General features: G+C 40.5%; 1 protein-coding gene across 1 annotated transcript in view; it reads right to left on the reverse strand.

The window, feature by feature from the left end:
• LOC122802330 (mannosyl-oligosaccharide 1,2-alpha-mannosidase IB-like) overlaps positions 1-24235 on the reverse strand; it is a 2920195-nt gene that overhangs the window by 975795 nt on the left and 1920165 nt on the right. Inside the window, exon 4 of the mRNA XM_044071970.1 lies at positions 11713-11932. Within this exon, the coding sequence (XP_043927905.1) occupies positions 11713-11932 (220 nt within the window). The remainder of the gene's footprint in view (positions 1-11712; positions 11933-24235) is intronic.

A 24235-nucleotide genomic window follows, 5' to 3' on the forward strand; every position in this document is an offset into this window, starting at 1 on the left:
TGGTGCCTCAACGGATCCTGGAAACTATCACCCCATAAGCCTGACTAGCTTGGTCTGCAAAGCTATGGAAAGGATCATCATGGACCTCATAAATAAAGATATTGGGGACATACAGACACTGGATCCTACCCAGTTCGGCTTTGTTAAGGGCAGATCCTGCCTCTTAAACCTGGTTGATTTCTTTGAAACAGTCACCAAGGCCATTGACGAGGGAAGGTGGTCCACACAGCCTACCTGGACCTCGCAAAAGCCTTCGATACAATACCCCACTCAGGCTTAAATATAAACCCCTATGTCACTAGATGGATTGCAAACTGGCTCAAGGACAGAACCCACATGGTTAGAATTTCTGGAGCCATGGCAGACTCTAAACCAGTTACAAGTGGTGTCCCACAAGGCTCAGTCCTGGGACCTCTCTTGTTCGGTATATATTTCTCGGAGGTACAGGCCAATATGGAAGGACTGTGGCTGACCAAGTTCGCAGATGACTGCAAACTGGGTGGCATAATCGACTCTCCAGCCGACACAAGCATCCTCCAAAAGGGCCTCATAGAAACAGACAACTGGTGCCAGAGCTATGGCCTCAAGCTAAATGCCAAAAAGTGTATAGTCATCCCCTTTGGCAAAAACAAAGTGCCCACAAATTACCACATAAGTGGTAATCCATTAAGTACAGAAGAAGTAATTAGGGACCTGGGGACCCAAGTTGATAGCAATCTCTCATTTGACAACCACGTGGCCAAAGTGGTTAGAAAAACATTTTATATAGCCCACCTAATCATGAAGGGATTCACATCTAGATCAGAGGAGGTCATCGTGCCTCTTTACTCATCCTTCATCAGGCCCATAATTGAGTACAATGCCCCTTTTGGGATGTACCTTACCAGACACCTGCAGCAACTGGAAAGACCCCAAAAGTACCTCTCCAAGAGGATCAAAGGGCTCAAACAGATGCCATATGCTGCCCGGTTAAAGAAACTCCAGCTCTACTCAGTGGCATACTGCCTGTTCAAAGGTGATCTGTGCCTGATGTATAAAGCCATGTCCAATCCAGAATTAATGGACAAGCTGCACCTCAGAAAATCCAAATCCCATCGAGCTATGCGCTCGAGAGACTTGAACCTCAGCACTGAAATAAATAGGACATGCTGGAGGGACAGATTCATAACCCAGAGGCTCCCTTCACTCTGGAATAAAATCCCAGTCCAGGTTAGGCAGAGTCCCTCATTGGCTCTCTTCAAGAGGAATCTTGATGAGTGGATGGGAGATCGTAGGTTTACCCCGGGTATCACGTCTGTGTCACTGTTAGACAGAGGCACAGTATACTAACCTCGAAAAAGGGCATAGCAAAATAAATTTAAAATGGGTGACAAAAGCCAAACACATTCTGGCTAGGCTTATAAATGCCCTAGGGCAGATAGCCTAGTATGAACTGAAATATTCCTGGCCATATTTCTAATGAACATCTCCTCATTTGTCTCCCTCTATACCCCCCCTCGATCCCTAAGAAGCTCAGACCAATGTCTCTTACAGATTCACAAACCTAAAAAGTCCATTGGATAGAATCTCTACAGCTATTTTCCCACTCGTTTATGGAACAAGTTACCCATAACCCTCAAAAATATTACCCATGTCCATGAATTCAAGAAAACTCTCAAAACTTACCTAAACAGCACCTGGATTTGTCACTGTAATCATCGCACTTGAACCCAGTCCTTTCTCCCCCCACTACTTTCTTCATTCCTCCCTTTCCTCTAATTATCTTATCAAAACTAACTTCCTTTTATGACACCAACTTATTGTTATTAGTAGCTTAACTCTATGTTCCTTCACTTCTTAGTCCTGGTAACTTGCTACCTGCATCCTACTTGCAATATGACCATTACATTAAATATCTACACCTCCTGTAGCTTATAAATCAAACTTCTTTGAATTGTACTTCTATCCCCTGATGACAATCCAAATTAGTTTTTGCCACTCACTACATTGTTTAATTGTCTCCTTTGCTGTTTTCTTTTACTTGTACTGTAAAGAAAATTTGATAATTGTTTTATTGTATCATGTAATTTTCTTGCTTAGTTGTACTGTGGAGCTTTTCTCCCCGGGCCTCCACTTTTTTCAGTAGTTCAGCTGGACTAGCCCGGTCAACAAATATCAAATAAATAAATAAAATTTTGGTAAGACGGCTATTATAGATGGCAATGATAACAGCTCACAGGCTTAACCCTGTGTGGTATATTCATAACAGTTGAGCTAAATAATAACTTCAGTCTGTACCTAAATAAATGCCTGCACGAATGGGGAAAGTAAACTACGACCATTAATTTAATAAGGTTTGATTGTTCACAGGTTCATAGGTAGGTACTAGGCTATCTGCCCGAAGGCATTTATAACCCTAGCCAGAATGTGTTGGCTTTCGCCACCCACTTAGATTAGTTCCCTGTGCCTCTGTCCAGCAGAGCCACTGAAGTGATCCCCAGGGTAAACTTTCTGTTTCCCATCCACTCGTCAAGGTTTCTCTTGAAGAGTGCTAGGAAGGAGCTCTGCCTAATGTAGATTGGAATCTTGTTCCAAAGCATGGGAAGTCTCTGGGACAGGACTCCATCCTCCTGCAAGTCCTACTTATTATTGTGGTGAGGTTTAGATCCCTAGAGCGTGTGGCTCGAGGGGATAAGGTTTTCTTTAGACGGAGCATGTCCATCAATTCTGGGTTGGACATGGCCTTATATGTCAGGCAGAGATCACCTCTGAGCAGGCGGTATGCAACCGAGTACAGCTGGAGTTCTTCAGTCGAGCTGCATAGGGCATCTGTTTGAGGCCAGTGATCCTCTTGGTGAGGTACTTCTGTGGTCTTTCCAGCTGTTGCAGGTGTCTTGTAAGGTACATCCCAAATGGGGCATTGTACTCTATGATGTGTCTGATGAGTGATGAGTAGAGGGGCACAATGACCTCTTTTGATCTGGATGCAAACCCTTTTGTGATTAGGTGGGCCACATAGAAGGATTTTCTAACCACGTTGGCAATGTGATTATCAAAGGAGAGATTACTATCTACTTGGGTCCCCAGATCCCTTATTACGTTTTCCATATTTAGGGGACTACCACCTATGTGGTAGTTTGTGAATGAAGTATGCAGTTTTCTACATCAATCTTTTTAGACAGCACTTGCAGAAACTGACTATTATTAAAAATAATATACACAATATTTATAACTGAATACTGTTATTTCGAAGTACCTGATCAGACCAAATCACACCAATAAAAAAGTGGAAGAAGATACATTCAATGGGGCTTAGTTATTACTGAATTAATTAAATGAATCCGACACTTACTTTCCAGAAAGTTGTGTGGAACCAAAAAGCAGAGTGTTTATAAACACAGGGAACAAAAAACAAGAGTGGGAGAAGGGACTTCCCAGGGATTTAAAGAAATGTGATGCTTTGGGTGGGATTGCAATTAACATTAAGTATGATGTCACAAAGTAGAAGATTATTAGCAAAGTGGATGGCATTGATTAGGGAAATAAAGTTGTTATTAGCTGAATCTTGCAGGGCAGGAAAAGTGTTACTCTGGCTAGCTCAGGGTGGGAAGTGACTTGAGAAGGAAATGAAGTACACAAAAGTTGAAACTCTATAAAAGTTTGTTATCTCGGCAATGATCTGATATTGTTTGAAGGTTATTTTTTCACAGAATGCTGTAAGACATCAATAGGAAATATTTGTAATTGTCAGTGCAGAACAGTAAATAGTACTTTTGCTGAGGCCTCTCAAAGTTTGTACCACTTCTCAGTTTTTCCATTCTAACTGAATGGAATAGTGATATGACAGCCCAGCCACGGGCACTGTAATCTCATAAAGATAGCCCTTACTGTGCAGTATGAGGAAGATCTGGCTTTAGTAGAAAACAAAATCTCATCGGGATGTCTGTCCTCAATAGGGCATTCATTATTACAAACACAAAAAATAAATAGTGACTACTACCATAACTCTCAACTGTCCAGAATTTTGCAGAATATCCAGCTTTTTCCTCATATTTTTGTCCTGTTCCTCATAAAATGTTGGTTTTCTGGCAAATTATTTCCAAGTCATTGAGGCCTGAAGTCAGAAATAGTGGCAGACATTTGAGTTTCAGGCTTCATACACTTCAGAAAATCTGTGCTAATGCAAAACTTGTTATATTATCAAATGTCTAAGTTTATAAGAGCAATATTTAAAACTTGTCCCAATTTTTGGGCCTTTGTCCCACATTATTTATGTCTTTGTTTAGATGTCTTGCTCCAAGAGGTTGACTACTACTTTCTAGTGCATGTAGGTTTGCAGAAAGATCCCTGAGACAGGCAGGAAAAAGTAGATGCCTTAAAAATACTAAAATTCAGTTGATTTGCAGCCTACTGGAAATTATACTCGAGAACAATGTTATTGTTTTTCAAGATAATTTTTTTCTTCAGAAAGTTGGCGTAGCTATGGGCACTGCTTGTGCCAATAGCTACGGCAACCTAGCTTTGGTGTGCTGGGAGCAGCAGACTATTTTTTCTGTAGATTATCCTTTCCTTGGGAAAGTATTATGGTATGTTCACTTTGTAGATGATGTTTTTATGTTGTGGAAGGGACATGGCTCTGATATTCCTAGATTTATTGATTATTTACATACCACAACTGAATTCCTGAGATTTACTTACCATAGCTCAAATACAGAAATCAATTTTCTTGATGTTACAGTCAGGAGGTCTGATTTTAATCAATTGAGTAGTAGTGTTTACCACAAACCTACAAGGAGAAATAAATTTTTACATAAAACTAGTATGCATCCAAGGCATATCCCTAGGAATGTCCTGAAGGGACAAGTTTTTAGGACTCTGCGTCTCCACAACAGCGATGAAGAAGCAGAAATAGCTCTTGAAAGTATTAAGCCTGATTTTTTAGAAAGGGGATACTCATTATCTGATATTAATAAAACAATATCTGAAGCATGGAAATTGAGGGACACTAGATGTAGACCCTATCTTAGAGAAAATATTAATAGCCACACTTTAGATAATAGTTTGGCAGCTAAGAATGATTTCAGGGTTGTTCTTCAGTTTTCTAGTGATGTTAATCAGTATACGCAGATTATCAGGAGACATTGGCATTTGCTACAAGAAGTTCCAGGGCTAATTGAAAAAGTTGGTGAGGTTACTTTATTTTGCTTTAGGAACGATAGATCTCTCAAGCAACATTTATGTAGTAGGGAAGTCTCTGAGACTTTCAGTTTCCCTACACACATCGGTACATTTCCTTGCAGAAGATGTACTGCTTGTAAATACATATTTAGTAAGAATACTTATACACACCCAACTCGAAAATGTTCTATCTCTAGCCATCAGTATTTAGATTGCAGGACTACAGATGTAGTGTACTTTTCTTTCTGTCAAAAATGTCCTGTATATTATATAGGGAAAACTAATAGGATGTTGAAAGACAGAATATTGGAACACATCAGAGATATTACTAATTGTAAGGAAATTAATGCTTTAGCTAATCATGTAATGCATACTGATAGTTCCCATACCTTTAGGTTTTTTGTTATTCAAAATTTACCTAGTAGTATACGAGGTGGGGACATTGAGAATACTACAGAGAGCTATGAACAAAAATGGATCCTTAGACTTAATGCAGAGAAATACCCTGGTCTTAATGGTACTACTTCCCTGAAACCTTTTCTAAAAGCTAGACGGCTTAAACATTAACATTAAGTTTGCTTTTGGTTTGTATTTTTATATCTATCTATCTATATATATATATATATATATATATATATATATATATATATATATATATATATATATATATGTATATATATATATATATGTACATTTATGTATTTATTGCTATATATTTTTATAATATTGTCTTTTAACTTGCTTGTGGTTTTATTACTAGGTTTTAGTGATTATTTAGTGTAATGTATTTCTTTCCCCATTTGCAGTTCACTATACCTTTTATCTGTCTTTGCATAGCATCATGTGACTGTTTTTTATCAGCTAATTGAATGCACCTATTTAAGCTGCTTGTTATTTTATAGCAGTGTCTGATGAAGCAACAGCAGTTGTGAAAGCGCTTACCTCATTTTTTGTGTGTCAGCTTGGTGCAGTTTTTCTGTTTTTGCCTTATATATTTTCTGCACCTTGTTTTTACCTCTAGCCGTTTTTATTCTTCAAAGGAAAAAGTGACATTTTAAGAAAATTTTTAAGAAAATAAAGATAGTAGGGCTTAGTACTCCCTGGATATCCAAAAATCATTTTTTCATCGAGAGGGATTTCTCAACTAGTGGAATTGATTACCAGATTGGATGGTGGAAATGGAATCCAGAAAGGCATTCAAGCAGGAATGGGCTAGGTAGATGGAGGGAAAGTAGTGTATTAAGGCACCTAAAATGTCAGAATAGACTAGCTTAGTATCTTTTTTCATTAAGCAAATGTAATGGAAAGTATTTCAGAAGCTTCCCTCTCCAAGCAGTCCATTCCACTAGTTCAGAAATCCCTGGTGAACTTGGGCATCTTGAGGCAATGTAGCAACTGCCTCATGTACACCGACAACCCTCTCCTTTTACCTCCCAACACTCAGACTTGTGAGAGATGCACTTATAATCCAAATTGGAAGCCACGCACTCTCCAGCCAAAACCAGAATAGCTGGTCAAGAGGAGAAGGTCAACACTTGCACCACACCACATGGAACACATAGCCATCCAGAACACACACCAGCACTGCCTTCACATAAAAACACAAACCACACATCCTCCTTTGCAGAGGCTCTCAATAAAAATCTACCCAAACAGCAGAGACCTCCAAGGCAGAAATGCACTCGACCACCATAACACACTAATTATGAGAGACATAACTCTCCTAAACAGTGTGCCACTCAACCAAAGCCCATAAGGCAAGAAAGCATCCCCAACACACTAGTCATAGGTGACTTGATAGTGAGGCACACTGATGTCCCACTCACTAGGTTGAATAAGGAGAAAGTAACAGTCGGGTGCCAGGATCCGCCACATAATGCATGCACTCAGGTACAAATATGACGCTGTCGTTGTACATGTGGGTGTGAATGACCTGAGATGTACCTCCCTGGACTACATGAAAAGAGACATGGAGGAGCTCTCGGATTATGCAGCCCAGGCAGGTATGACCCTAGCCCTGAGCAGCATCATACCATCACCCAGAATGATACCACAGTACTGACTTTCGGCTTTTCCCGGTTAGGGGTCGCCACAGCAGAACTCCGGTCAGCTAATGATTGTCAGTGAATTTTTATGGTGTCGAGTTGCAAGCATGGCGCCCAACCTTCAAAGAAGTCACACCCACACATGCTCGCACCTACCTGCATGTCTTTAAATTTACTCAACCGTGGGGAGGACATACAGACTCCACACAGAAGGCACTCCAGTTGAGAGTCAAACCGGAAAAACTCTTGCTGTGAGGCGATAATGCTAACCACTGCACCACTGCAGCCATGTAAAATGATACCACAGTACAAGCAGAGAATGATTGATTTCAACAACTGGCTATGTTTCTGGTGTCATTCTAAGGGGATCCAGTATCTGTCTGCCTGGGATGACATGATTGACAGACCTTGATACTTTGCCAGAGATGGCCTGCATCTGTCACCCTTGGGATTCCGGATAGTGGCCAAGGCTCTTGCCACCTCTATAGTGCCTTTTTTAGGTGGTATTCCAAAGACCAAATCACCACCGTAACAGCTACAAACAAATGCAATCTGCGGGGCATGCTGCTCAACACTAGAAGTCTACATCTCAAAATGCACTCGCTCAAAGCACTCCTTAAAATGGAGAACACTGACATTTGTGCTGTAACAGAATCCTGGTTCAAGGTAGCAGAAAGCACCCCTGCACTACCAGGCTATAACTCATTCCACACCTTTCAGCCCCAGAACTTGGACCAAAGCTCTAAAAGTGGTGGTGTTTCCATATTCATAAATGATGCGCACACCTCCAGACTGGTAGCCCAACATAATGTATCAAAGATACTTCAGATGCAGCTAACATTGAGTAAGAAAGTGATTTAGGCTCTCCTCCAAAAAAAGGAAGCCAGTCTGGTGGTACTCTGCCATAAACAAACTCTACAATAGGAGGAGGAAACTTATGCCGAATAAGGTGAAGTCCCAAGACTGGAAAAACTCCCTTATCAGCCTCAACAAAAAGTTGAGATCCCTCATCAAATCCTCTAAAGCTAGCTATGAAAACAGAATCACAGCAGATAGTAAAGACAACCACAAGGCCTTCTACAGTTATATAAAGAATCTCCATGGCAATACCAAGATTTGCTCTGAGCTACTGCACAATGGTATATCCTATACCGTGCCAACAGATATTGCCAATATACTGGTCAACAGATTCAGTGCCAGCTTTACCCCCCCCCCCAGGACCAATCACAATACCAGTAGATTGCCAGGCACCCAGTATTACTGCTGCACAGGTTAAAACAATACTGTTCAAGGCCAAGAATACAGCTTCTATGGGACCTGACAATATCCCTGGCTGTGCTCAACATGAACTATGGAGTGAACATGCACTTCACCTGTGTGCCCTGTTCAATCACAGCCTCACCCGAGGCTTTTCTCCATACCGAATGGAGAACTGCTACAGTCATCCCTCTCCACAAAGGAGGAGTGACTACAGATCCTGGGAACTATCGCCCCATTAGCCTGACGAGTCTGATATGCAAAGCTATTGAACGCATCATCATGGACCTAATAAACAAGGGTATAGGGAATCTCCAAACTCTGGATCCCACACAGTTTGGTTTTGTGAAGGGTAGATCATGCCTGCTCAACTTGGTTGACTTCTTTGAGTCAGTCACCAGAGCTGTGGATGAAGACAAGGTGGGTCATACAGCCTACCTTGATCTGGCCAAGGCCTTTGATACCATTCCCCACTCAGGAATCATAGAAAAACTCACTAAGGTAGTCATCAACCCCTATATCACTAGGTTGGTTGCAAACTGGCTCACAGACAGAACCCACAGTGTGACAGTAGCTGACTCCAAGTCAGACTGCCGACCAGTCACGAGTGGAGTCCCACAGGGTTCTGTCCTGGGTCCTCTACTGTTTGGTATCTATTTCTCTGACATCCAGGCTAACACGACGGGACTCTGGCTGACAAAGTTCACAGATCATTGTAAGCTGGGAGCTATTATTAACTCCCCAAGTGATGTTGACATCCTACAGAAAGGCCTCACTTAGACCAACGACTGGTGTCAGAACCATTTTATTTATTTATTTATATTTGTTGACCGGGAGTGTCCGACTGGATGTAGGTCCATTTTCAGTGGAGGCCCGGGGAGAAAAGCTCCTCAGTTAAAATAAACAGACAGTAGTTACATTGGATTACATAGCGATTAACATAGCAATTAATTACAAACATATTTACAGATGAAGAACATAGTACATCAGTAGACAACTAGAATCTTTATCTGCAAAGTACATAACAGACATTAACAAATGTTACAATAAGAAGTTCCTGCTGTATAATAAGTACTAGGCTTATGAGCATCTGAGCTTGGTTAATCAAGGTAGTTAATGGGGTGGAAAGAAAGGTAGTGGTTGGATGGGGTGCATGATATCAGAGTGGGAGTTGCAAGGGCATACCATGGCTTTAAGTTCAATGCCAAAAAATGTGTCATCATCCCCTTTGGGAAAAACCCAAATGAACCCAAATGAATTACCACATTGATGGTAGTCCACTGAACACAGAAGGCATTATAAGAGATCTGGGAACACAGGTTGACAGCAACTTCTCTTTTGACCACCACATTGCCACTGTGGTCAGATCTCATTACTACGGGTTTTGCATCCAGAAAGAAAGAGGTTATTGTCTCCCTCTACTCTTTCCTCATTAGGTCAATCATCGAGTGCAATTTGGCATACACCTGCAACAACTGGAGAGGCCACAAAAGTACCTCACAAAGAGGATCCTAGGCCTTAAACACTTGCCCTATATGGACAGACTCAAAAAACTCCAACTATTCTCTGTCTCATATCACCTACTTAGAGGCAATCTCTGCTTGACTTACAAAGCCATGTCTGATCCATCTCTGTTAGAAAAGCTACATCTACAGAAATCCCAATCCCTGCGCACCACATGCTCCAGAGACCTCAACCTCATTACCACAATCAACAGAACGTGGTGGAGGGACAGGTTCACAACCCAGTGACTGCCCATGCTATGGAACAGACTTCCTATACATGTCAAACAGAGCACCTCACTGGCCCTCTTCAAGAGAAATCTTGAAGAGTGCATGGGAAATAGAAAATGCACCCAGGGATCACTCCAGTGGCTCTACTCGACAAAGGCACTGGAAACTAAGGTTGGGTGACACAATACCAGGGTAATCCTATGTGCTAGAGGCTTGTAAAGGCTCGAGGTCCATTAGCCTAGTACACATCTATGAACCTATGAACACATTTTCACTCCTTACAATATAATTCAACATCCCATATCATCCTACAGGGCAGAAAAAAATAAGTGCAAAATCTTAAAACAAAACATTTAAATATTTCTCACAATAACATAATACAGTTAATGCAATTTTCTACTCTGCATCAGTTTATCAGTCTATAGTCATAATTGCAGGCAATGCATTGTGGCTTTCTCTGCTGAGACTGCTAGAAGTGCTACTCAAATGCAAACAAAGTTAAAAGATCATACCACTTAACATCAATGACTACATCGTGTAGGCTTCATGCCATAAAAGAGCTTACAGTGGGGCCATGTTGTATTTCTTCCATAAAAATGTTACATTGTTTATATGCAGATGAAAAGGCAGAAAATGAAAATTCCACACAGTATTGAAATATTTGCTGTATGCACATCATAAATTTAATGCATTAATGTAATTCAGATTTTCTGCAACAGAAAGCAAAATCTCCACTCACCACATTGTTTTCAAAAAATTCTAGGTTAGGTTCAGTCACAAATCTAAATATCTGTTCTCTAAATCCTCCTACAGTTTGTTTTTAAAATGTGACTGAAAAGTTAGCACAACAGACAACATGATTACTTATTATGCTGAAAACATTCAGTTAGCAAGCAAAATCAGACCTCTATGTGGCTTTACAGGGCAGGAGAGGAACATCTATCTATAGTCCAAATGTCATTTGGAAAGGTACACAATGTTCTGTTACATCAAGGTCATTACTCTGACATTCAAACACAAGGAAAAGGATAAGTGCTCACTGCCAACAGTATGTAGCCCAATAACCTGTGAAGAAGGACATAAATTCAGTTTAGTTGAGAAACTACTATCATGACTCTGGCTGACAGCAGTTAAGTTTGAAAACACCCAAAATGAAGCAGGAGTGCCACAAATATAGCAAATGAACATATTAATTTTAAAAATACGTCTTTAAAATAAAAGTTATGAAAGGGGCTGTTTAAAATAAATACATGATGTTAATTTGCTTGTCAGAAAAACAAATAAATATACTTTTTGACACAGTGGGCAAAGACAGACTTTATTAATCCTATAATAGTCGGGTCCCTGGGTATTGAATGTAAATGGACTTCTAAAAAAAAAAAAAAAAAAAAACAAAAGAAAAATTACCATTGACACATTTAAGACCTCCAGAAATATATTTAGCCTTTCAGTCATACCAATTTGATTACATCTTCTTGGTGATTATCAGTATACAGTGATATACTCAAAGTATTACTAACCTGTCCTGTCATAAGACTCATGACAGGTATGTGCAATCTCAGCTCCTAATCGTAGGTAATGACCAGCTTTATCACTGGGTGAACCATCTGCCCCCAGTGCAAACATTCCACCAGCAAAACAGGTGAGATGACCCATCTTCCTCTCCAAATGGCCGTTCTTCCATTCTCCAATAAATGTAAGCCCACCATTTGACTTCCTGATCAGGTTTTTTTCTACGGCCTATATAAAGTTTGGATAATACTGGTTATTGTTCAGTTTCCTACATACTTTAATGCAGCAAAGTAACACTGTAATGATTTTTCTACAAAAGATCTAGTTATTAGTAATGCTCAATGGAAAATCTAGTACATCTGTTATATGTGCATCACTTATTGTTATTTATTTGTACTGCAAAGCAATAAAAGATCAGAGCACTAAATATCATGTTTAAGACTGCCATCATTCTATCCTGAGAGACAATTAATGAGTCTTTCTTGTTGCACTGCTCTTTTAGAAAGATAAGCTAAGATGCCATTTCACACTATATTCACAGTACCACTTACATCAGATCAGCTAATTGAGCATTTCATAAGCTGATATTATTTTAGATGGCAGTTAAATCTAATGGCACAGTCCTGCAACAATAATCCAAGAAATGGTCCAAAACCTACATCCCCTTTATTCATTATCTGGAATGTTACGCTAAAGAATATTCTTAAGAAAATACAAAAAATATATATATATATATATATATATGTATTTTGGAAAAAAGCTATGATGCATGGTTATATTGTTTGCTTTTCCCACAATCTAACTCTGCAAAAACCTTTGTTCTCATTCTGATTAACACATTTTTCATATAAGAAACTTAAAGAAAGAATAATATGCATGTATATATGAGGTTACCGGAAGTATCTGACGTCTGTCAGAATAACGCAATTACTGCTTCTTTTCCTGAACATATAATCTGATGTTGTCATTTTCATTCATTCCTCAGATGATGGGTTCAGATCCAAGACTGATCTGACTCGGCTGCTTCTTCCAGATCATCGGATCCTAGAAGCCTCAAGCTCTTCACTTTACCCACAATCCCCCACCAACCTAACGTACCTCTGATCTCTTTTGCCGCCATTAGGTATGAGACACAGATTCCTAGATCTCGACTGATTTTTGTATAATCTTCAGATTTTTCCTTCAGATTGGTATTTGTGTGTTATTGAACTGTTATTTTGTTTTTCTTCTTCCTCCCTCCCACAATTTAGTGTTTTTAGCATCCTTCTTCCCTTTTTTAGTGTTACGTTACTGTTTTCTTTACTTCTTTAATTACTTTTGTACTCCTTCAAGTACTTTATTATTGCTGGTGGTTTCTTCTTTCCATCCTTTTCTTTTTCCCTTTATAAAAAAAAATGTTTGTCTTGATATAGATAAGTGTAATTTTGTTGCTCCATTTTGGAGCCATTGAATTTGAGATCCCTGGGGTTGTCTACTTTGAGTCCAAACAATGTTTGTTCCTCAACTCTGATGATTCTCCTGAGCTGACTTATTCTGAGTGTTTTGGAGCCGGAGGACTCTCAGAGCTGAAGCATCGTTGCCGGATCTATGGGTTTGGAGTCAAATCTAAAGCTATTGGAGCCATCTCTTCCTCTCCAAGTGTTGGCGCTGAATAGCTGAGGCCCAACTCCCTCATGTGGAGTGCTGATGGGATTGCAGGAGCGAACAATCTGAGACATTTCAGTCTCACATCCATTGACTTCTGGTTCAACTAGGTGTTCAGCTTTCGAGGTTATATAGAGGGTTTTCTCTATGACTAGAGAACAGATATCCCTGCCCCCATCAGTTCAGACAACCTTAACTCATACTGTACTGTGTCTTGAGCCTCGATCATCTCTTCCATTGGGACAGCCAACCTGAGCAAGCCACCAGCCAGCCCATCAGGCATTATCTCTTCTAATACTTCCCCAGAACACCTTACTGAGGAAGTCTCTCACAAGAGGACATGCAAAAGGAGGCACTTAGACTCCCCAGGAATCTCTCACAGAGGACATTGATTATGATGAATGGGGAGGGGTCTCCCAGATCACCACCTGATGATGTCTGTTTCGAAGACATCCTAGAGTTCTTGAAACAGAGGTGGTTGGTGTTCCGATACTCCCTCCCAAGAGGAAATGGTGTTCCTGGAAGCTTTGAACCCCCCCGGTTGATGATCCCATTGACTTAGTCTTTCAGTGGGTGTGTAAATGGACACTGCTGAGCCAATACCTAAGAGACCAGAAAAGACTCCCCTCCCCCCAAAGACCATGCACATTGGAGTGAGGGAGTTCCTGTTGATACTATGGTTGTTGCAGCTACAAGAAGAGTACTAGCACTGCAGAGCACAATTCCTCTGTACAGCCCCCTAACAGGGAGTCTAGGGCAGTGGACAACTTTGGGAAGTATGTTTATGCTTCACTGGCCTTTGCTATTAGGTCGCTGAATTACTTTGCACATTTTACAAGACTGTAAAGGGATTTGATCAAGGAGCTTACCAAATCTCTTTCTAGGTCCATGTCCACTGAGGATGGGAACAGAATCTACTTGCAGCTGGCCACTCTCCAATGTATTTCAAATGTGTCCATGAGGTCGAGCTACCATGCTGTGGAAGGTACCTCACTGGCAAAGGGTTCAGACATAACCATCAGGAGACTCTCCTGGATGCACTTATGTGATTTTGTGGAACCATTTAAGTCTTCTTTCTTCAATGCATTCATTGACATATCTTCTCTTTTTGGCCCCAAGGTTAAGAACACACTCTCCAGTTGTGAACAAGAGGGAAATACCCTATCCACCATGGGTATGCATTTTTCTAGTCCTCAAAAGTCTTTCTATAGGAACCAATGAGGTGGCAAAAAGATGTGGTTTAAGAAGTCTCAGGGTCCTTTCCAGGATTCATGTGGGGATAGCTTCCTCAGAGGCAGAGGGGGAACTTGAATGGAAAATGCCAGCATTGCAGCAGAGGTGGTCTGGAGAAGTATGGATCTAGAGATTCTTTCTCAGATAGGCCGTCTCAGCACTCCTAAAAAGAGGCCCAACTGTCCCTCTCTGGAAGCAGTCAGGAGTCATTTATCCCTGCACCAGAGAGACTGGAAAGCTATCACAAAAGATTTCTGAGTGCAGAGGATTATATCCAGAGGTTATAACATACCATTTTCCCTAGCCCCTCCCACAGTTCTAAAAAAATCCCTCTTGTTCTACCCAGTCAGAGGGAAGCAGCATCATCTAGAAATAAAAAAAAAACTGCTAGAAAAAAAAAGAGTCATCCAAGAGCCACCCCCACCCAGACCAGAGAGGTCCAGAATAAAAAAAAAGACAGGGGATTTGAGACAAATTTTGGATCTCTGGAAGTTAAATACGTTTGTTCATTATACAAAGTTTTAGATGGTCACGGTTCAGTCCATTTTACCTCTGCTGCACAAGGACGATTGAATGTTCTCAACAGATCTTCAGGATGCATACTATCACATAAAAATGAACAGACCCCTCCAAGAGATACCTACTCTTCTGACTGGGAGCAGGTCATTATTAGTTCAGAGCACTGCCATTTGGTTTCACCACAGCTCCCAGGGTGTTCACCAAATGCATGGCAGTAGTAGCAACTAACTAATTTTGAACTCTGAAGTAACTGTGTTGGATTTACTGAGTAATGTATTTTCTTTTATTATTAAACATATTTAAACATATCTTTGTGGCTGATATTTGTGATACATATTTAAGTTCTTAGAGTACTTGCATATGTATTTGGTGACACTGTACAGGCCACTCCTAAATAGTCTTGCAAGTCTTGGTCAGACTACCATTTGGATAATAGTAACATTTCACAGCAGGATTGGACACCCATTGTTAAGGTCCTTACAGTAGCTGATAAGGGTGGCAGCTGGCAGCTGGAACTACCTTATAATCTGGGCAAAAAGGGGAATAGCTAGTAAACCTGTGCCAGCCTTTCCCAGGTGTGTGTGTGTGTGTGTGTGTGTGTGTGTGTGTGTGTGTGTGTGTGTGTGTGTGTGTGTGTGTGTGTGTGTGTGTGTGTGTGTGTGTGTGTGTGTGTGTGTGTGTGTGTGTGTGTGTGTGTTTGTATATCAATCAAATCTCAAAGTGTGTGTGTCAGTTACTTGGGCAGGGACACAAAGCACTGGTTGGACAGAGAGGGTGCTGGAGGTCTTAGCTTGGCCTCTCAGCTGAGATTGCTACCCTATAGCTGTCCCAGTGGGGAGTCTTATTGGGGATCAGGAGAAAGAGGGAGAAACCAACCCCAGACTGACTGTGATCTCTGTGTGCTCTTAAGGGAAACTGTACTTTACTGTGTGTGTTCTTGTCATCCTCCCAATGTGTACATCCCCTAGCTGTTGCCAGTGCTGAGGATTGAGGCTCCTTGATTACTGAGCCAGCACAGAGGCATCTTAGTGACCACGGATGCTTCCCAGTTCGGGTTGGGGGCACTACTTGGGAATGACAATCCAAGGCATGTGATCCCCCAAAGAGGCCAGGATGCATATCAATGTCCTGGAGGTGACAGCTGTCCTTATAACATTGCAGGTATTTCAAGATGTTCTCCCTTTCAGGACAACTGCAATTCAAACAGGCAATATGTCAGTATTCTGGTACTTGGATCCAAGTACAACAAGCATTAAATCATACACAGCATAACACAGCAGAGCACCATTTGGCTCAGCAGTGCTCCAGAATGTCCTTCCTTAAGGGCTTCCCAGGGCTGTAGTAGCTGGGGACTCTCAGTTCAGTTGAGAAATGAATGAAAATGACAACAGATTAAAAATGTATCTATCTGTGTCGTCCATTTTCATTCTTCCTCACATCTCCACCACCTACCCCCTCCATTTTGCGCTTCTGGAGACATCTAAGAGTAGTATAGATACCTCTGTTACTTATTTGAGATCCAGCTTCCCTTTTTGTGTTGCTTTTTTTCCTGTTATTGGTTGTCCTTTTACATCTATCGGTAGCAAACCCGATCTGAAGTATGTTAGATAGATGGGGCATTATGGATAAAGACAGGAGCTTGAGAGTTCTAGGATCCAATGATCTGGACAAAGCATCCAAATCAAATTTGAGTCTTGGATCCAAACTCATTAGTTTAGGAGGAATGAAAATGGACAACCCTGATGGAACATTATGGTGAGTGCATAATTTTTTACTCCACCTCACAGTCCATAAAGAAGTTACAAAATATCATCACCTGGTCTACGAAGAAAAATCTTTTTGCATTCTTCTCTTTAAGTTCTTCCAGCATTATTCCCTACAACTTTGTTTCATAACTTCCCTGAAAACATGTTGCACCTCTATTATGCAAAATCTTTTTTTTTCATAATAAACTATTTCTTCTGTATCATGTAATATTTTTATCACACTTCTCCTGAGACATTGTATTTACTCTTCTACTTTTCCAGATGTATGGTTATTTATAATGAAAAAGGTACACCAAACTGGGTTTCAAAACAATGTTGAACAGGCGTAATGAACACCAGAATTTTCTGAGTCAGCAACTGTGGCTAGAAAGCTAAGAATCCTGCTTACAAGATTAAATGTGACAATCAATCTAAGGCTATTCTCTCGTGTATTTAACACATTATGTTCTTTCCCCCAGATCCAGTGGTAGCACTTTTGATTTCTCTTTTTAAACTAGCAGAGGTATACTCTCACCACTGACTTACTGAAAGGTTTTACCTGGCTACCAATAAACAGCACAGCCATGCTGCTTTGAACCATTCTGTTTTTCAAAGTCATCAAACTAGGATAATGCCCACCACTGCCACCAAATGTGGAAGTGATGAGATACTACTGCAACCAAATGTGATGCAGGACTAGCACCGATTAGTTTGAATCTCACAACTGCCACCCAAGGGTGAAGTAATAGCAAGAAAGTGAGCACAAGTCAGCTTCAATAACTAGTTTGCAAAGTACAACCTGGCTCCAAGAGCATGAAGGGGATATGCAATGCCATCCTGGGTATTGGCTTCCAACCTCTACACCCTGACTGGACTACACACATGCAACTTACAGATTGGAGTCTTTCACTGCTTTCTCTCTGAATCAATGCCTTCCCATTCCCCTTTATTAAGTGTAACTTCCTTACACAGACACACACACACACACACACACACACACACACACACACACACACACACACACACACACACACACACACAAAGAGACACACACACACACACACAGACACACACACACACACACACACACACACACACACACACACACACACACACACACACACACACACACACGCACACACTCCTCCTATGGAAGGTTGGCAGAATTCTCAAATTCCACACAGCTTTCTTCGTGGCATGGTAGTACTGCTAACCAATCTGAGTTTTAAGGCCAGAAACGTCAGTTATTGGATACTCTACAACCAAAACAAATATGAAATGCACCAATTAATATATATTTTTCTGGTAGTAAGCCTAAACAGTTTAATGGAAGGCATGTGTCATACATCTAGCTACTCAACATTGTAAATAATGATTATACTCCTGTCAGATAAACAGTGCATGCATGTATTTACATTAAATACTTATAACAAGAGCTAAAAGGTAAATAAATTAACTTCACTTTAATAACAGAACTAGTGCATATACAGAGTAAAAATATATTGGAGGCACATACAAAGCAGTCAAACACTAGGCAATAAAATAGGTAGAATGCAGACAGAAAAACTAAGCTCCAGATATTTCTGTTCCTGGCTAGCTTACTGCAGAAATACTGACACTAGAAAAATAAACAGTATTCACAGATGGTTCCACACAAACAAAACAGAACCAAAAATCTTTCTTCCCCTTTTATTGCACAGTTGCATAAAATGGTTTTCCCTAGCCCTCAATGCCCAGGACATCATTATCTAGCTGCTGTCATAAAACCAACTCTTTTTACTCATCATAGCAAATACATCCCAGCAGAAGGGGATATTTCCTGTTCTTTCATCTATGTTTGTTACTTTCACAAGAGGTGCTAGCACAAATTCATAGACATTCCATGTTCCTTGATATTCATAAAAAACAACATAATGCATTCCTATCTATGAGCACAGCACATTGCAGATGGAGAGAAAAATAAAAATGCATTTAATTTCTACTGTTTTATGCAGTCTGGTGTTACCTTGATGTCAAAATTGCTTTTCTTTCAGCCTGGCATTACCTCTGGCATCACATATCCCCCCTCCAAAAAAAAAAAAAAAGCTCAGGTAAGTCTTCTGTAGTCATTCTTCAAGAAACAAAGCTTGAGAAAAGGTGCAGTCATTATCTTATACATTTTCTAGATAACCCATCTAAAATTACTTTTGCCAATACTACAGTGATTTTGGGCAAACATTTTATGGGAGCGCAAGGTTAAATTCTATCTAAGAAGCTTCCAATTCTGTTTGCTTACTCTGTGTAGTCATTTTAAAGGGTTATGGTCTGTAACTACAGTGAACCTTCTGCCATACAAGTAGGGTTATAATTTATGCAAAGATCATACTATACCTAAACAATCTTCTATGGCTGCACAAGACTCTTCCGTGAGTTGAAGTATGTGTCTCAAGTATGCAATAAGATGTTTTTTTTCCCTATAAGCAGAACTGGCTAATACAGGATGTACACTAAGATCCTTCTTGAGCTTTTGGAATGCCTACTCACACGACAAGCGTATTTGGTCTGTTCTTCTGGTAAAGTAGCTATTGCACTATACTGGGAAACAAATTCTTTGTAGTATCCTGCTTTCCCCATTTTCTTAGTAGTAGGGGGTGGTCCATGCCAAAGCAGCCTAAACTGTGTCATGGCTTGGAGTAATCAACTCACCACCCATTATGTGAGCTAGATAAGATATGTCTGTGATACAAACATGACATTTATTTGCATTGCTAGTCAGTCCTGCCCTCTGAGGTCTGCCCAACACTTTCCTGACACATTGCAAATGTTCTGCCCAGGACTTGTTGTATATGACAATGTCATCCTAATAAGCAAAAAAATGTTTCTGGAGCGTTTTTCATAGACCAATTTCTAGAGATGTCTCACTTCAGTCTAATGCTGCAGATATCGATGTATCTACTTTAATCTCTCTACTTGAATGTGTTCCAAAGGTGACTATAATGAAATTTGAACTAATGCTATGTAACTGGCTAGACATTCATTGTACTTGTTAGTGCTTAGTGTTAAATCAATAGCTTGAATTGACTGAAGATGCAGTTTTTGAGACCTTCTACCACACAGTAGTAGAAGAGACGTTACACTGCAACAATTGCTACTGCCTACTATAGCTGTAATTCACGCACTATTTACATGTTATTTGAGCCTGTTCTGAAGTGCAGTTTACAATGTTTTACTTGAATGGTATGGTTAATGTTCTGTGTTATTGGTTCTCTCCTGCTCTTCAACAGTATTAACGGTTCTTTGTACTCCTTCGTCTGCTTTACTTTTTTCCTCTATTAATCCCTCCACTTCTTCCTGCTCACTGTTGATTTTAATCTGGTCTCCCTTCTACTCTTTGACTAAGTTTGACACTTATAACTCAGATTATTCCTTGCCTCTATTACTGACATTTGTTTTTTCTTTTTCTCCACAGCCTACTGTCCTCTACCTTCCCTATGCAAACAATTATCCAAGTAACCTGCACTGCACTAAGTGCATAAATGTGTGCATCATGGCTCATCCCTAAGCAGCTTTTCAAGACAGGTTTTTAAAAGTAGGCTCACATCCATGTATTTTCACATTGGGGTGCTATCTCTATATGTTTGTATTCTTTATTTACTGTATTCTACACTAAACTATTATGTGCTACATTCAGTTTAAATTACACTGTATTATCTGTGCTAGTACCTGCTTTGTGGCTCTCCTGAAGCTTCTAGGACCCCTTCCCTTAACCAATAGCCTGGTTTTCAGCTGTATATCTTTTGTATAAATTTCTCATAGTGAGATTTCTGGTATAGTCCCATATCACCTCTTTTGGTAACTACCCCTTTCTTCCATAGGTCACAAACAAATAAAGCAGATCAAATACTGTTGTAATTATATGTCTCAACTTATGCATACAAATAAATAATTCTACCATTGCTGAATCCACCTGGGTCACATTGTAGGATCTGCCTTTTTCTAGATTTCACTCCCTTACCGTTCTGTGTTTTCTTGATTGTTTTTCTTTGCCTCCCCACCACTACTGTGGGTCAGCCCACTCCACTTCACCCAAGTGTACATTTCCCTACCCTACCCAATTCCCACTCACCTCTACTTACACTAAATTTGTATTCTAACCATTCTTTCCCCTTCCTCCTCCTGCTCACTCCTTCCAATCACAGTCCTCTTCCTTCCTCCTTACCACACATCCTTTAACTTCTCACCCTTAGGGCGGCCACGGTGGTGTAGTGGTTAGCATTGCCGCCTCACAGCAAGAGGTTCTCTGGTTCGATCCTTGGCTGGGGTGCCTTCTGTGCGGAGTCTGCATGTCCTCTCTGTGGTCGCGTGGGTTTCCTCCGGGTGCTCCAGTTTCCTCCCACATCCCAAAGACATGCTGTAGGTGGATTGGACACTCTAAATTGGCCCTAGGAGTGACTGCGTGCATGTGTGTACCTTCTGTGGAAGGTTGGGTGCTGGGCTGGCAACTCGACACCGTAAAACTCCACTGCCAATCATGAGCGGACAGGTGATCCACTGTGGGGACCCCTTACTGGGAAAAAGCCGAAAGAAGAAGAACCAATTAAACACACGTCCACATCTCTACTCACCAAGCACCCCCTCAGCACTAACCTCCTCACATTAGAGTACCAATACTGTACTCTCAGATGCCCAAACTCTCTTCCTCACCTCACCTTTCTCAACAAAAATCCTATCAACTCAACTGTCTCTTCTTCCTAATATACTTCAGCCTCCACACAGCAGCTCACCTTTTCTTCTGTACTTATCTCTTCTCAAACTTCAACCTCTCATTCTTGATCTCTCTCCCTTAACATGCTTTTAATCTCTCTCTCCACTCTTCTTCTGCTTATTTTTCTACTACTTCTATTCTCTCACCTGACTTCTTATTAAACTGAATTATCTTCCATAAACTTTCCTTCTACTCTTACTTACCCACTAAGAAGCACCCCACCCTTCCTTAATAACACCCTCTCTATTTAACCCTTCTAACCTACTCTTACTCAAGATCAAATTAGTCCTCCACCCTCACACCCCCTCAAAACTAAGCCTAAATGTCACACCTACAGCTCTAAGATTCCTACACTAATACACATCACCAAAACTTTATTCCTATCAGGTGATATTCACCCCAAACCCTGGCCCCTACTCTTGTCCCTCTAATGACACCATCTCATTAGCCCATCTTTCCCTTGCCCCAATTCCATCTCTAAGTGCTTAACCATATAGTCATTGAATATTCGCAAGAAATTGAGCAAATTCCACTCACAGATTGCCCATTATTCTCCTGACTTAATAATGCTCACTGAAACTTGGAATAAACCCCACATCACTGACAATGAAAATTTACCCCCTAGATTTAATATCTTCCACTTGAACAAGGTCCATAAAAAAGGAGGAGATGTAACTATTTCTCTACCAAACTTTCACTGTGAAGACCTCTTGTAAACTGCAAACTTAACAATCACAGAAACTTACAATTGTTGTTATTTACATCCTACCACGTAATTGCATCCCCATTCTTGAACATGTTCTCTCCCGGATCTTTCACTATATATCTTATGAAACAATAATTCTGTGTGAAGTGAACATTGATTGGCAAACCCTGACCACTGACTCCCCTAACTCTAATATAAATCTCCACAGCTTCACGTAACTAATCTCAACCCCTACCCACTTGAGCAAGCCAACCAACTTTAGCTCTATCCTAGACTGGATCCTAGTATCCAGTTCAAACCTATACCACAACCCCAAAAAACTGCCTGATTTTACAAGTGACCACCTTCCCACCAGCATTCAAAGATACTCCCTTCAGTCTCTTTAACTTCAACCCTGATGTGTTCAGCAATAGACTGTTCTCCATAAACTGGTTCTTTCTTTTATACTTACCCCATTGAGGACACAAATTCAACAACATTTTTTCTGGATATTCCCAACTCCCTTGCTCCCCTTAGGAAAAGCAGAGTAAAATCTCTTTGCACCTTGGCTTTCTCAGTCCACTCGCTCTCTAATGCACAAGAGGGATAATGCCTGGAAAAATGGCTTAAAACTAAATCCCCTATCCTGCTCCAAACCTATAAAGAACTACGAAATTTCACTAAAAACATGTCCATAATAAGAAAATGTTCTACCTAAAGCCTCAAACAAGCCATCACAGCAATCCCAAATAATTCCTGAACACCATTAATAAGATTCTTCATCCAGGTAGCCCTAGTATACCTAACCCTTGCCCTAACAACTCTCCCCTCAAAACTGCCACTATTCTGAACTCTTTATTTCATTGATGCCATCAGCACACTAACTCAAAATATTCACGCCTCCAGTCTCTCTATTCCCCCCTCCCTCTGGCCATAAAACCTTCTTCTCAGTCAAACCTGTCCACACTGCTTACATAAAATCTCTAATAAAGCCATGATCTCCCTCAGCATATAATCTAACACCTCTCTTCCTAAAGCTTGCCACTAGCTCAATAGCCTACCCTATCTCCATTCTGATCAACAGTTCTATCCAAGAATCTACAGTCCCCTCTATCTGGAAACGATTCTACACTATACCAATCCACACTACATTGACTGCTAAAACTATAGGTCCATTGTCTTTCTGTCCCTCCACTGGAAAATACTTGAAAAATGTATAAACAAGCAGCTCCTGGATTATCTTCTTCTTGAAAATCTACTCACGCCTACCCAACACTGCTTCTGCCCTAACGATAGCATGACTACAGCTCTAATTTCCTTTACTCATACTATCTCTCAAACCAGAGACGACAATAAACTAGTTTTGTGTCTATTTTTAGACCTCTCCAAAGCCTTTGACACAGTCGCTCACCCTAAGCTCCTCACTAAATTGTCTGAGCTTAGTCTCTCTAATCCTATTGTTAAATGCTTCTCCAACTACCTTACCAACAGATAGTAGCCTGTCAAGTGGCTCTCTTCCTTTTCACCTTTCTTCTCTGTCAACACAGGAATTCCCCAAGGCTCCATTCTCAGACCACTGCTATTTAACATCTTCATGAACTGCCTTCACACTTCCTGCTTTCACTCTTCTCTCATACAACTTGCAGATGATTCCACTATCATTTCCACTTCTGATAATCTCTCTTACCTCCACACTTTAACCCAAAACTCATTCAACTCCATTGAAAGTTGGTTAACTGACAATCAACTCCTAGTCAATCTCCAAAAAAAAAAAACAACTTTTCTCATTTCTCCTGAAATCTTTTTCACACCATAAATCTTCATTTATAATCACATCTCTTGAGAGCGCTGAAATTAATGTAGAAACTCACACCAAGCTCCTAGGTGCTGTCACTGATGATGAATTTAAATTTGATCTACACATCCAAATTACATAAAAAAGGTTCACCAAAAGACTTGGC

The sequence above is a fragment of the Protopterus annectens genome, chromosome 5.part0 (assembly GCF_019279795.1).
Source record: "Protopterus annectens isolate FY-2018-M chromosome 5.part0, PAN1.0, whole genome shotgun sequence".
Taxonomy (NCBI): domain Eukaryota; kingdom Metazoa; phylum Chordata; order Ceratodontiformes; family Protopteridae; genus Protopterus; species Protopterus annectens.